At 34.8% G+C, this 15,952-nt stretch overlaps 1 protein-coding gene across 1 annotated transcript; it reads right to left on the bottom strand.

Annotated features, from left to right (window-relative positions):
- Nucleotides 1-12,387: 12,387 nt before the first annotated feature.
- Nucleotides 12,388-14,028, bottom strand: LOC132543758 (medium-chain acyl-CoA ligase ACSF2, mitochondrial-like). The gene has a single exon (XM_060207317.1). It carries the CDS (start codon nucleotides 14,026-14,028, stop codon nucleotides 12,388-12,390), a length of 1,641 nt encoding a protein of 546 aa, XP_060063300.1.
- Between the last annotated feature and the right edge of the window lie 1,924 nt (nucleotides 14,029-15,952).

The following is a 15,952-nucleotide window of genomic DNA, read 5'->3' as shown; positions in this document are numbered from 1 at the left end:
GTTGGTAAGTGAAAATTTAATTTTTGTTGTTTTGAATATCCATGTTCAAATTATACAAGTTTTAGCTCATTTGAAAGAAGCAATTGATTTTGTTATTTATTTCCCCCAATTGGTAACCCCTTCACCTCCCCCTCCCTTAAAACAAATAAATAAATAATACATACATTCGATTCATTGTTTGGTTCCACTGTATTTAACTTGAAATTTGTATTAAAAGTTGTTATTCATATTTATGTCTTTTGTAAAACCATCGAACAAAGTATAAAGGTGAGAATGCTAGTTTACTGTAGGCCAAAAATGAACATATATTTACGCCTTTCTTTCCAATCCCAAGATCCAGCATCAGGCTTTCACAGTCTACACTGTGAAGTTTCAATTTTTTAACAATCGCACCTCTCCACTATTTCGTGTTTATGATTTCATATTCTGTTAATGTACATACAAGGGTTATCCTGTTTTGTCACATTTCGCGCTGAAAATACTTTGCTAAAATATGATAGCTCTCATTGTAACTGGTATTATGGTTTTTATAAAGCAATTAGTATTGGTGCGCGGATAGATCATTGGGCTAATTTGCCATAATATGATAACGTACTAAAATTTTGTAGTGGTAAATTAGATATGTTTACAGTAAACGGGATGTATATTGTCAAAGTAAGTCACCATCAATTTTATTTTTTCTAAAATAAGTTTTTCTACAATCCAGTCATACCCTGGATAAAAGCCTTTAAAGACGTTGCTTTACTTGCCCTATTGAGCCCAATACTCACACCCAAGAATGCAGAAACCCGACGTTGCTTTACTTGCCCTATTGAGCCCAATACTCACACCCAAGAATGCAGAAACCCGCTGCTTGTAATTGAATCAAAGTCAGCAAAGAATGGTTCATACCAACGTTTGGAGAAATCCAACCATTCATATACGAGGTGACGGATATTAAAGAAACTTGTCATATTTCCAATATTGCGCCCCGTCCCTCCCGCCTGAAAAAAGGCTAGATCCATCCCTTATAAAAAAATGATTCTATTTCACCAAAGACTGTTTGATATGATATTTTGACAAAATCCATTGATTCTACAAGAGCAGAATTTTAAAGAATTTTCTCAATTTCTCATAAAGGTCCACGCCCCTTCCGTCGCATTTAAAAAAGGTTCACCGTTTTTAAGAAATTGATTCCACCTAGGGCAAAGAATGCTGCATACTAAATTTGGATAAAATACAGTCATTCCGACAAGAGTAGGATTTTGAAAAAAATGTGCTGTATTTCTTCTTTTGTGCCCCATGCCTCTCTTCCGGTGAGTGGGGTCGAGACCCATCGTTTATGCCAACTTTCAACATACAAAATTGGGAAAAACATTCTTACAGGTAAAGGTAGGAGTTTTAAAGAAGTTCAGTTATACAAAATTGACTTCTCTTCACTAAGGACTGCTTGTGATAAAATTTGGTTAAATTGCTGTAGGGTGTTTAGAAATTTGCTTTATTTCTCCTACAAAGCCCCATCTCTCTCGTCCAAGGGGGTTCATACAGAATTGATTCCCATTCACCCAAGCAGGATTCAGACTAAACATTGGCAAAATGAGGTCATTATCAGTTATATTTTCATTCACATATATCTTTAAAATCCAAAACAAAATAACATTAAATTTCCTGCTTTAGCAAAAACTGACGTCAGCAAGTTAAAATTCGAGAACAGCCATAATAAAAGGGGTGTTCGTTTCCTTATAAATAACAATTGTATGAAAAAGTATATCCACACATATCTTTATATAAAAGTGTTAACTCCAGTAATTTTGTTTAATAGTAACTTTTTCAAATTTCTTCGCTCATGTGAAATAAAAGCAGTTTATTGCGACTTGGTATTTAGGTGACACTGCTCTCAATCATATTTCAAGAAACGATGCATTTAGTATTTCATCTGGAATTAGTAACGCTTTTGTGTCGTGGATATTATATTCAGAATAGAATAACTACTTAAGATTGAAGTCGATCCTGTTAGTAAGTGACGACAATTGGTTTTTAACGGATTCTACGTGAGCAATATGGACTATCAGCTCGACGTCTATTGTAGCAGACAAAATTGACAAATAGTGTAATCAAGTACGTTATGGTGATAATTACGATTTTGAGGCAAAATTACATGTTTGGCAATACATTTTCTCTGCCATAATTTAATTCTTGTGAAGGTCTTACTGAAGTCAAATAACTGCGGATTTATCCGTGGACTAAACCGAAGTGAAAGTGAATTGAATACATGTAGATTTATTGGTTCCAACACCGACCTAGCCTATGTAAATTGTAGTATTCTGTCTTATATACTGAAAGCTGACGTATTTATGCAAATATACAAAATTTCATAAAGCATGAAGCATAAACCGAACCGTATCTTGGTAAAATCAAACTAATCCCACAAAAGGAGAAAGGTATTATAGAATTTCTAAACACTTGGTCACCATTTATCCCGTCCAAGAAGGCAAAAACTCATTGTTTTTAAAAACTTTGTTTGACATACTTAAAGGAAGTTTTAGATTAAATATGAGCAAAAATCCGTTCAGTAACGATTTGTAGAACAGTTTAATAATGAATGAAGAGTGTTGCGGTATGGTTAAGATTCACCGGTTCTTGAACAATTTGAGCTAAAATTCAGATCATAGTTTGATAAAAAAAATCTATATTGTTCTAAGTGACCAAATGTTTTTAGGTCATGTGTTCGTCTAACTGATGATCGATGGTGCGACCAAATCATAAGGTCGAATATTGTATACTAAATCTATTTGTACATTGTGAGATTTATGATAAGTACACGGCTTGCTGAAACATATACAAAACTCATCTGTTAACATGTTTGATTACTTACCTTTTCTGATTTCTCATTAAATGCGGGCTGGTACTCTCCTTTAGTCATTGATAAAGTGTTTTCATTGAATACTACGTGTGCATCAGACAATATAATGGACATATCAGGTGTCATAAGATCGATTAAGACATTCCTTGTCAATCCCACTGGAAAGTACAAATTGAGCACTAACGTTTTTATTTTTCCAGGATAGACGATATTGTCAAAGTCTTCAGTACACATCTTGTATCGAGAACAATTCCCTTCATGTGTTGTTACACATGTTCCCGGGTGTAACACAGGAGAACCTGAGAACAAATGAAGAAATATGATATAACGAATCCGACATCGAACCGGTTCAGACCAGCGAATGTTACAATGACGAATCCTGACCCTGATCGCCTCTACTCAATACTTACGTCCGCGTTATTATATAAATGTTACTCTTCGAGTTGCTTTTGTTTCGTGTCCTTATGATATTGTTATACTGATGACGACTTTATAGTGCTATCATACTGAAATTTATAGTCAGCACGGGTTACATTATCATGACAACGGGCGAACCAGCCATTACATTATCACGATGTTTTACGACAATTATGACGCAATCAGGTTTGATAAACGGGTTGACGAAAGTCGTACGATCATACCTTAGAAATTTATATTTTTTATTACAGAATGATTGAGTTTTATAAGTGCTTAAATACAGTCATGTGCAGCGTGTTGATAATTTAACAACATTTACACCTTAGTAATTGTGGTTTTCTATGGGAGCTTTTATCGTTAAAATAGTGTTCAGTATCTTTGCTGTAGTTTGCAATGGAGCGATACGTATTGGCAGTCCTTTTTCATGGTTACAGCAATGCTATTGTAGGTAAAGAATGTTTTTAAATCATTTTTGTACTTGTTGATATTGTCTTATACGTTCTACAGCTGTTAGAATGGTTTGATATTCAACAAATGCATTAACCTTTGTTATCAAGTTAATATAATACAAGTGACTCTGTAACTCAAAACTGGTCAGTGTTTTTTCCTTTATCTTTTAGGGAAAATATTTATTGTTAATAATTCATATCTATGATTTCTTAAACCGGGAGTTGTTCAAATATATACCCAGTTTTACTTACTTCTGCTAACCTGTTTACGTTTTTATATGAACAATAGTCAGAATCTTTACACATATTCGTTTTGAAGACCTGTCCAGCAGCTTGACTGCCAACACTAAAGATTAACACGTATACCCATTATACATAATGTACCATGATCATTTCCATTATTGGACAAATACATTCCTTATTTGATAGCATTGTTAATTTTGATACATATCCTTGTCGACTAAACGTACCCATAAAAACCCTTTATGATGTCGACTACACCAATTCGCCTTTAAAACGATCAGCAAATTTCGGTGTCTTTTACGAATCATGCGAGGAGGTCAACAATTTTAATCCCAACGTCCTATATGTAGGGCAACCAAGAAGAAAAACAAAAACAAAAACAAAACAAAACAAAACAAAAAAATAAAACCCATTGAAAATGGAGACGATCTACAACAAATATTGTGGTAGCAGAGATTAATACATTAGTTTATTTTCTGTTATTCGTACTTTAAATGATGTTGAAAATTGTATTGAATCAAAAATCGTTTTCTAACATTTTACTTACCTGATGCATTGGATATGTATTCTAGAAGAATAATTCCTATTAAATGAAGAACTAGAAAGATGCCAGCATTCGCTTCCATGGTTCTTCCGTAGAGTTCTGTGTCGCAACTCGTATCAAAGCGTCAAACAATGTACCGGCAAACCGAACAACAGCGAGAATAATGATCAGTCGATATTTCCATAAAGTTTCTATCATTAGAGCTTTCAGAAAGAATAAATAATTTACTGGTATTCTTTGCTCTGTATATAACACATTTTTCAGTATGATTGTAACCGTGAAGTTCTTGTGTTGAAATAACGACAAGGTCACGGGGGTTAGGTACGACATTTATTCCGACATTTATCAGGACATCAAAAAAGCTCTGTAACAAATAATATAAAACAGACTTAACTACACATTCAAACTAACCATACTTTCTTAACTTTCACACACAAAGGGAAATAACTCACACAGCACTGATAAAATTATTACTTATCGATCGTATTCTATTATGATTTACAAATTAGAAGTTTACAATGATTATCATAGACTTTTATATCGATAATATTTATATCGCTCAAATAATTATATAGTTACAATACAAAGATGCATTTATCTTGCAAGTTATATTGAGTTAAAAGTTAAAATATAATCATACATATACAGAAATACAGATATACATATATACCTGAATGATGGCTCAAAGCCTATGTCTTAAAACTGACCATGGAGCTACAACAATCCAAGAGACTGTCTAGTTCAATATATATCACTACACTTAGGCTTGTTAAACACGTCCAGTCTGTTCAAATTAACGCCTCAGTCTGACAAGACAAAAGCCTGAACAAAGAAATATCCCGCCAAATCGCCCAATAAAAACAACCAATGAAACAACAGAAACTATGTGACATAACACCACAAAGACTGACCATTGGACATTACAATTACTGGTACAATACAGTTGAAACGAAACGGCACTAAATACAGAAACATTACTATATAATACAGCCGATGCTAATTCCGGCAATATGTGTTACGGACGCGACAATACAATACTCTGGACGATTGGAGAATAATATTAAAATAATGCCAAAACACAATAATACATATTTAATGAAACAATTTAAAAATACACGAAATAATGTCCCTGCTACATGATATTTCAAGGCATATCACTTGTGATACCAACATGAATCTTGATTTTTTTCGTAAAACACTTCAGTTGAACGACGTCGTGTTAACCAAGCTTAAAAGTCAAGTCAACAATATCAATAATTGCGATAATAATATTGTATGTACAGAAACACGGACTGGTACGAGGAAAGAAATAACTTCTTTGGGAGAACATAAAGGTGGGAAGAATATATCAATAGTTTTATTTTTTATTTTTATGTTTAATTTAAAAGTGACTTTGTTTAGCAGTGATATATTGTATTAAGAAATCCAGCCCCATACTTCCAATTTCGAGCCATTGGTACTCACCTGGAAATGATTAGATGTCCCTTATAACTATTATGGAGTATGTCAAGGCGTTTCTGTTATTTATAAACCATAAATGTTTGTACAAATATTCTTTGAACAAATATATATGATGAAAAGGAAAGGGGCTATCTTTGAGAGGCTATAAACAGTGCCATTTCACATTAAAATTTTTAGGTAACAAAATAAATCTTGTCGTGGAAAATCAGTGAGTCTTTGTGGAGACAGTACTCGTACCCTTTCCAGTATTCTCGTAACAATATCCTAGGATTCTGGGTAGCTCGCCAATATCCATGCTATAACCCTCAGCTATTGTGAGACCCGAGAGCAATACAGAGACTGTTACCTGTCGTTCCGCGTCTATATGATAATACAGTCATTCAGACACGATAACTCATTTACGCCACTCAATTTTTCGACATTGATGTCATTAATGGGATTATTTATCGTTTCTGAACCTGATCATTTCAATTTGCTGTGCTATTTTACACAGTTTCAGTTTGCTATTTGAAATATTAATATATTTTTAAACAGCAGGTTGAAGGGCTATGAATACACATTAACCCAATCAGCAATTAAAATGTGCATTTTATTTTGTAATTAGTAAAAATGCACGTGAGCGGACAAAGGAGTTTTCCTAACATTATGTACATACAATTATTTTGTCATTTCAACAGACATTGCATATAACCGAGACGAAATTATGTGTTCATTTCTGCATGAACAGTTTTCATGAAGTGTTTTCACTTATATGACTTAGCTCACGGCGTCTACTGAGACTACAATGTCCTTTGATCTGAACCATTTTATCATATACACTTAACTCTGTGTATCTGTTTTTAGATTATCTGTGATATTTTAACATTTATATCTGTTTATATTTTTAGAATATCTGTGACACTTTCACAACTATTTCTGTTTATATTTCAATTTATCTATGTATATAGTCATGCCGTCATGATTACCTTGGTTCTGTGTAAACTGCAGCTCTCACGTGCTACAAACATCCTCATGAGACACCTGAGCAATATGCTGACAATAAAGAAAAACATCTGACAAGATCTAAATTAAGAACGGATCTATAGATGTCTGCCTATAAAGGTTGTCGAAGGAGGAAGAACAGTTTCTAGATTGAGATAACGATTTGATGACATCATTGGAGAAGGCTGTAAAGTTGTACCAATTGAAAGGGGAAATTGAACCAACTTTGTTTACGAAACGTACGACAGAAAGAAGCCATACAGAACACAAAGGAAAAAAGCGAAGATAAAGTTACAAAGGGAGACACAATTGGATTAGAGTTGCAAGAACACTTTGAGGAATATGTTGGCATTAGGGTACAAGATGATATCAGACAATATGTAGATGCACATTCAAGAAAACGAGGAGAAGAAGCAGGCAGACGAAAAGGAAGGAATGTAATGGTTTTGATGTATCCAGTCCGAACCCTACACACTCCAGCAAAAAAAGCTATATTCAGTTCTGCAGTATTTCGATAAGAGCATCAATGAAGACATGAAAAGAATAACGCCTAATTCTCTATGATAGAGTTTCATTTTTGGTGCCTATAATCTTGACCTCAATGCCCGGACAGATAGGCTCGGTTGATCTGTATATCATGAACATCTGTGTACTTACCACATACACCAATGAGGTGGCTGCTATTATATTGTCCAACGGTAGTGATGGCATGTATTGACAAATCGTGTTTGGGAGGATCTCCGATATTCCCATAAGGAAGTAGCAAGGCATTAATACACTTCCTGGACATCATAATGTCCCATATTTTCAGGATGCTTTCATTATTCATGCCTATTTAGGTATCAACAAACAGGCAATTATTTCCATTTAAGATATTATGTATCGGAGAGCCCACAATCCATGTAAATGGTTGGCCATTGTGGAAGGTACCATTTGGTTGATCGCCTGCTGCTCCAATAAACTTCATATATGAAGCATTGCCGATAGACAATTGGTTGGCATCGACCAATTGAAGAACGCCGGTGGAGCCGGACAGAGATGGATTTGTTCTTTTCCTTAATTAAAAAAAACCTGATTTATGGTTCTCGTTTCAGTATGCTATCATATCTGATGCATAGTTTTCGACGGATGCAGGGTCAAGCGTCGTCATCTTTTGTAAACATTAATATCTCCGAAGTTTTGTAAATTTGAACAGCCCATGTCGTAAAGATCGTGAACACGCCAATGATCCACTCTGGAATTTTGTCCCATAACGGCCACATTGTCTCTTCGGGACTGATATGTGTTGACCAATTCAGCAGCTCAACATAAGACAGTGACCTCCTACCTGCGTATCATTCAACACGTGGTTCGTTTTCTTGAGTCTCGTCTGCCCTTTTCTCTCAAACCATTAGTGGTAGATTTGTATCGACCATTAGCGGGATTCGGACAGGACAGACAGCTCATATTCTCCATCTTTATGATTCATGTGTGTTTGTTTATCATCTCAAATAAACATATATTAACATTTTATGTGTTCAGCATTGGAAACATCTTTATCAAAATACATCAATTTTAGTCAGAAGATACATATACAGCAATTGTTAAATGGGTTTCGTTTCCATCTGAGGTTTAGAATCATAGAATCAACTAACATCATGTCTTTATTAAACTTCATGTGCAAATACATTTGACACATACCCATGCGATCTTGGGACAGAACTCCATTTTCGTTGTCATGACATGACTTTAAATGATTTTTAAATGCTGCAAGTGTTCGTTATAACAAAATAAAAAATCGTTAAACGACAATACAGTGGTAAGGTTACAAAAAAATCTACACACTTGCAGTGATCATTGAAACAAGTACCTGTCTTTATAATGCTAGAGGAAAACCTTTTATGATATTTGTTTGCGTGACGAAGGATCCTGTATTTCTGACTTCATCGAAAAAGATATCAGTGGGAATGGCAAATACAAGTTAAACAAACGGCTTTAAAAATAGATCAGACGTTTTATTTTACTGTATCCGTCATATTTGTACCTGTCTTTATAATGCTAGAGGAAAACCTTTTATGATATTTGTTTGCGTGACGAAGGATCAGTCCTGTATTTCTGACTTCATCGAAAAAGATATCAGTGGGAATGGCAAATACAAGTTAAACAAACGGCTTTAAAAATAGATCAGACGTTTTATTTTACTGTATCCGTCATATTTGTACTAATTCGAATGACTCATTTTAAAATGGATATTTATCGTTTCCTACATAACATTAAATATGTAACAGTAATTACTTTGCCGATATTTTTTATTGCCAAGCTAACATACGAATGCTCAGTGTCATTAATATGTCCCTATATAGTTATATAAATATGTCTTTCATCTTATCATTAATCAAAACAAGCAGACACCAACGTTTCGGTCATTTGTAACATAGTTAACCGATACCTCTCTGTATAATTGGACCATATGGAAAAAATGGTTGTCTTTGAAATGCAAACAGAAAGGATTGTTAATTGACTTTGCAAGTAAAACAAAGAATCATAGCTGCCAGTTATAATATTAAATTTCCCCCAAAATTCATTTTTTCGACAATTTTTTTATTCAGTACTCTTCAATACACTGATATGCCATTATCCTGCCTTTAAGTTCGGTTTAACGCATTCTTACTGTATGAAATTTCGGCAAATTGCTCACGGCCAAATACTGTGTACATGATGTTATCGTCAATATCATTTCATTTCTCAAAATTAAAAGAAATCGTCCTTTTCCGTCAGATGTAATATTTTACATCTAGGCTTTTCTCGTTCTCGCCTGTCGATGGTGACTGTTTCAGTCGCTGAACTTGTGACGTCGCCACCGATGGAGTCCTAAGAGCCGCGAGTTACGGTTGTGCTAATTAGCAGTACAAGGACGGGTGGAAATCGTTCATTAATATATCATCTTCTCTGTATTAGTCAGGTAGACTTTGATGAGGTTTAATGACTTGGTTTAAATAGCATAATGATATGTTTGCGAAAAATATTAGCCCAAAAAGGCGTTTTTCATTAATACCGGTAGAAGAATAACTTGAACCATTGAACTTAACAGGATAATTTCTAATTATTTGTTCCTAAGTTTATCTTTTGATAAGGTTACTTCAGGAAGATCCTTCCCCGAATTGTCATGGTTCTAACAAACAAGATGACAGAAATCAATTCATAAATCAATGTTTATAAGGTAACAGTTAAAATCATTGCACTGTTTGTTTGACTTTTTGACACTCTTCCAAAAGACGAACATGATATTGCATATCTTGTTTGTGTAGTACCGTTTAGCGAAAATGGACAACAACAGTATTGAAACATGTGTATGTGGTCATTACATGATTAATGCCTACACATGCCTATGTTAAAACATCACTGTTTATTATCTTACATAGACAGACATAATTGCCCATACGTTTGCTACATTGCAATGAACAAAATTATTCGTACTGACGAAATTGTATTCTCATGGTTAAAGACGTTATAATTTGGACAGCGACATGAATACCTTATTACCTTGAACCGTCACTGGTGTCATACGTCTGCAGTAAGATACACTTAAGATATGAATTGAGCTCCGATGCACATTTAAGCATCGTTATCAATACCAGTTTACACCAGCCAACACATTCCAGGATATTTCAAACAACTTCAGTCTAGGCATAAGGAACACATACACGTTTTTATTAAATTTAATAAAACAGTAACAAAACAAGGAAAGCATTTCAAGCTAATATATCTGTGTATCTCTCCATTTTTGACATTTGTCTAGACGTTATTACTTATCCCTGCGTCCCTTTCTAGGTTTCATGACATTACACTCAAGGGTCCACAGACTAGGTCTAAAAGGCAAAAGCATCTGTATGACGCGAATTTCTTTATCATTTGGCTCTATTGAATATGACAAGATTCGAAAGATGCTCCCTTTTTGAAATAATCAAGACACTTTTTTTGAGTTTTGAGAAACAAATGTGTATTTGTTGCAACAGAATAAGAAAAGAAGCAAGAACAAAAGTGCATCCTTATTGCTATGAAGATATGCGGATACTCTGCTTGGGCATTCCAACATTTCGGATGGAAGAACTCCAAAGGGGCAAAGACTCGAATATTTTCAAGTGTTAAAGTGTAACTACGAAATGGTTATCAACCAATCCTATACATTTGAGTTCATATTCAAGAAATCACTTTCTCATAATGGTGGGAAAATATCAAAAATATAAAGCAGTCAAGTAGTAACTTGATGCTTTATTGTTTTACAACTGCTAGCTGTAAGCATAGGGTTTCGAGAAACACCGATAGAGGGCGACTACTAAAAGCTCCATTCTCGTCATCATAATCTGAAATAATATTTTGTTCCTTTGTATGATATTGATTGGAATTGTTTAAAGTTCGTTAGAACAACTGAATACTGCTGATGAACCTAAATATATCATCGATAGTTACTTTATGTAAACTTACATTTCTTAATCAGGTAGGTGCCATAAGAACGGGCTTCCATTGTCCATATTTTGCCGCCATGTCGTTGATATTCAAATGATAGTTACACTGATTGTATGGATTGTCTTGATCATGGTTTATTGTCGATATATCTACAGTCCAGATTTCGTAAGATGCATACATGAGAGAAGACAACGATTAATTTAACTGCTTCTATAGCAATGAAAGGATTTTGTGCAGATTTGATATGAAACATCCTTGGCTTAAATGATATGTAATTTGGAATTTTAGTGTCAGAAATATCACTTTCAGATCAATATTGTTTGTCAAATGATGAAATGACGACCACAAAAATCACAGTTAATCGTTATCTCTTTTAATGAGGATGAAAATAATTACATATTTTCATGATTAAAGAAATAAAAAAAAAGTATTATAGAAGGCATATAGAGTTGTTCAAGTATGTATGAGTGTGAATTTTAGGGTCCTAGGGTGAAGGTCAAGAACACTGTTTTTTTTCCCATTTTTAAGATAAAAATGCCCACAATACTTTGGAGAAGTTACCTATGCATTACAATGAACTTACATTCGTACTAACAAGTACACAGGTTTGTCTATCGTAGTGATATGAAACACATCAAGAATGCAGAGGTATTATTGCTCTTGTTAGACTTGTATCACAAGTAGATACGAAAGAAAATTAGACTTGCAAATATGTCTTTACATTGTTAGATGACGTGTTTACAGGTTGATATGTTAAGAACGTAAATATGTGTTGTCTGTACACTCTATATATATTATCCTTAACGCCGATATAAAGATATAATTTTACACTAGGAAGTGACATGACAATAATTATATACCCACTTAAAACACAGGAATTGCGGGAATACTTTCCGTTTATAATACAACACGATATACCTTGGATATGATTGACCTGGTTGAAATTCATTGTATTGTTCTTTGAGAGAACAACAATTAATATAATGGGGAAAAGTGACAAACATTTACATCAAATTTAGTCTGTTTAAGGCTTGTGTTTTAACAAGAACCTTATCTGCTTTCCCATTATTGAGTCTAGGAAACGAGTTGAACCTGAGATAATAGGAAGGCGTACTACCCAACACATTATCTCCTAGGAAATCTCGACATTTCTTGTCCAGTTCAATTTCCGTTGTATGATTATTTTCCTCCAATATATAGCAGGCGCATACTTCCTCATAGAGCCTGCTGTCCGGTACGGGTATTACTATAACCTCCCTAACGTCCGACAGCTTAGACATGGCTGCTTCCACGACGCTAGTAAAAACCTTTAAACCCCCTCTCTTAATGATGTCTTTTGATTTCCCCTTCACCAATAATTTCCCATTCTTTGTAATAGTTCCGATGTCACCGGTTCGGAACCATCTGCCGTCAGCAAAAGAGGCTGCATTCAGCTCTGGAGCATCTCGGTAAGACTGCATCATCGTAGAAGATCTAACAAGGATTTCTCCCAACATTTCGCGATTATTAGTTTCACCTTTGTCATTGACAATTTTGACCTCATAACCTGGAAACAGTGACCCAACATTACCTTCCTCCATTTCAGGCGTGATCTGCGTAGAGCATATAGCTCCAACTTCGGTGGATCCATAGATCATGAACATCTTCTCTGTACATTTATCACATAATTGAGTGAGATTCCTGCTGATATGCTGGCCACCAGTGCAGATGGCGTACATTTTATAGCCACAAGAAGTGATAGCTTCGATATTTGCAAGAATATCGAGGACAGCATAAGGCAGGAAAAAGGCACTGCTACAATGCTCGACCATGATGATATTCCAAATCATCAAAATATTTTCTTTCTTTATGCTAATTGTGTTGTCAACAAAAACCCGTTTATTGCCATTCAAAATGCTGAATATCGGGGAACCCCCCATCCAAGCAAAAGGCCGATCGTTGTAGCAGTTGTCAATCGGACGGTCGCTCATTGAACCAAGACAGGCCATGTATGAAGCATTGACAAATGACACGTGATCCATTTCTACCATTTTTGGTACTCCCGTGGAGCCCGACGTTGTAAAAATCAAGGCGATACTGTCTGGTTTTATCCTTGGAAGGAGAACGGCTTCCTCGTCAGCTGTCAGCATAACATCAGCTAACGATGGCAGATAAGACGGTGTTGATTTTCTGAGCAACAAAACGATCGGTTTGTCTTGCGAGGATATATCGTTGATCAGGTAAGCTTCGATGTCTAATAAATAGTTTTGGTCTGATTCCGGGTCAAGTAGAACAGCTTTACTTTTTGTTGAAGTTAGTATCTTCAGCGTCTCAGAGAATGACTCTGACGTTTCATAGAAATGAACTGCGATAGCTCCAGTCATAAAGATCGCAAACTCGCCAATAATCCACTCTATGGAGTTCGGTCCAATGATTGCTATGCTGTCTTCGGGTCTAATCCCTTTAGCGATAAGATATTTAGCGATATTTGTGGATCTGTTCATAAGCTCAGCATACGTCAGGGACCTTCTTCCACCACCAGCAGATCGTTCAACAAATATTTCTTTTTCAGGATCCACATCTGTTTTTTCTCTCAACACATCAATTATTGATTTGTATCTAATTTGGGAGGGATTCGGTCTGGAAAGGTAGCTCAGATCCTCCATTGTTACAAAGGTATTGATATTGTCTCCCTGTAGTAAATTAAATTCTTGTTGCAGACGTCATGTAAATATTTGAAATTTTACAGCTTAATAAACTCATATGCTTTAGTTAATCATTTTCGAATTAACTTAACTGATACTTCTATAAACCTGATGCATATTTAGATAAAAAAAAAAAAAAAATACGAAAACAACCCCATACCTTTCACTCTAACATTCCTTTAGCGCAAAATTTTATCATAATAACTACAATTTACATCCAACAGTTTGGTCCTTACATTATTTAAGACCCTACGATAGATATGACACTTTGAATAGGATGATATATGTATCTAACATCCAACATTCCTGTAATAAGTTTCACCATTGGTCAGAAAAATCACGAGTTTCAGTCATGTTACAAAATGACTGCCTTGCTCAACACTTGACCAGACCGAAAAGTTACAACATTTTATCGGGAATTATTTTCTTTTCTTTCAGCACTAAACATCATCGGATCAATTGGAGAAATTTGAAATGTTTTTGGAGAAGGCCGCCATTTTTTTATTGTAAAACGACTAAAAAGTGTTAAACCATCCGATGCAGGTAATTTGATCGCTTACTATTAAATGACTAAACATATATTTCAACACCCCCCACCACCACCCACCCACCCACCCACCCACACACACACACACACACACCTGAAACGTTTTCTTGTCTTACCTTTCACATGTGTAGAAATTCCGTCTTGCACATATCAAACGGTATGATCTAACCTGGTAGTAAATCTTACTCTGTAACGCTTTATAGACAGTACAGCGTGACAGTGCATTAGATCTCTGTGCTGAATCACGTGTGATATGTAACATACATGTATACTCATGACTCTGACTGACAGATATAGTCATTTTAGGACACGTCGGCATTACTTGTATGCGTGCTAGCTGTTATTATATATGAGGAAAGACACACGTGTACATGAAGGTTTGATATGTAACAAGGTGGTCCCCTATGTCCACTATCATTCTATTAAACGGCTACCTTTTAGGAGGTAGATCGTGATGCTAAAATTTATTATTAAAATTACTTAAAATTGATGATCGTAATGTTGAACACAAGCAATCCTAATTACAGTTAAGTTACAATGTCTTTACATACAGTTGAGATTAGCATCAGTCATAGGCAATATTGATTGAATGAATAGACCACGATGCCGTTTGACCTTAATATGACAATTTCTCGATTTTTCTGAAATTTTCACCATATGAAGAGAGATTAATAACCCAAATAATTTGCAAAACATTTTAGTGTGCTAGAACCGGAAGTACGTGTTTACTTTCGCAAAAAAAATTAAAATACTAAAAAATATGTTCAAATTCATAACTTTTTTTATCTTTCAGTATTTTAATATATATTTGACATCGCAATGTAAAGATAAATATGCTTATTACAATATGGTATCAATTAATCCAAGATTTTATCTATTTAATAGCTTTTTGTTCCATAAACTGACACCTGTGGTTCACTACATTAAATGAGTTATAACACAGACCCCTGGGGCCTTTTCCTTGTTTGTTTCTAAAGGTGCTAGAAGTAGTACCTAGTTTGGTTTAGATTGATTCTATTGTTTCCGTGAGAGATCCTTTGATTAAATCAGATGTCATTGTCACGAGTCATTTAAATGTATCCCTCTAGCTAGTTTTAATCAACGAAAGACAATACGCATTACACTTGTTTGAGATATGTGATAAGATGAAAAAGTCACGCGGTATATGTGAGGTCATAATGCTACTTCGATAGACAACGTTGAATTTGTAAACAGCAGTGTAGACAGCAGACACATTACACATATATATCTCATTATGATTGAACATGATAACCCAAAGAATTCTTGAAAAAAAATTACGATTGTTAAATACATTTAGTAGTCTTACGGCCTAAACCA

This window comes from Ylistrum balloti, unplaced genomic scaffold (assembly GCF_031769215.1).
Source record: "Ylistrum balloti isolate Yb309-2 unplaced genomic scaffold, AGI_CSIRO_Ybal_v1 Utg369560, whole genome shotgun sequence".
NCBI lineage: Eukaryota > Metazoa > Mollusca > Bivalvia > Pectinida > Pectinidae > Ylistrum > Ylistrum balloti.
The sequence above is the reverse complement of the archived record's forward strand: the minus strand, read 5'-3'. Positions and strand labels throughout refer to the sequence as shown.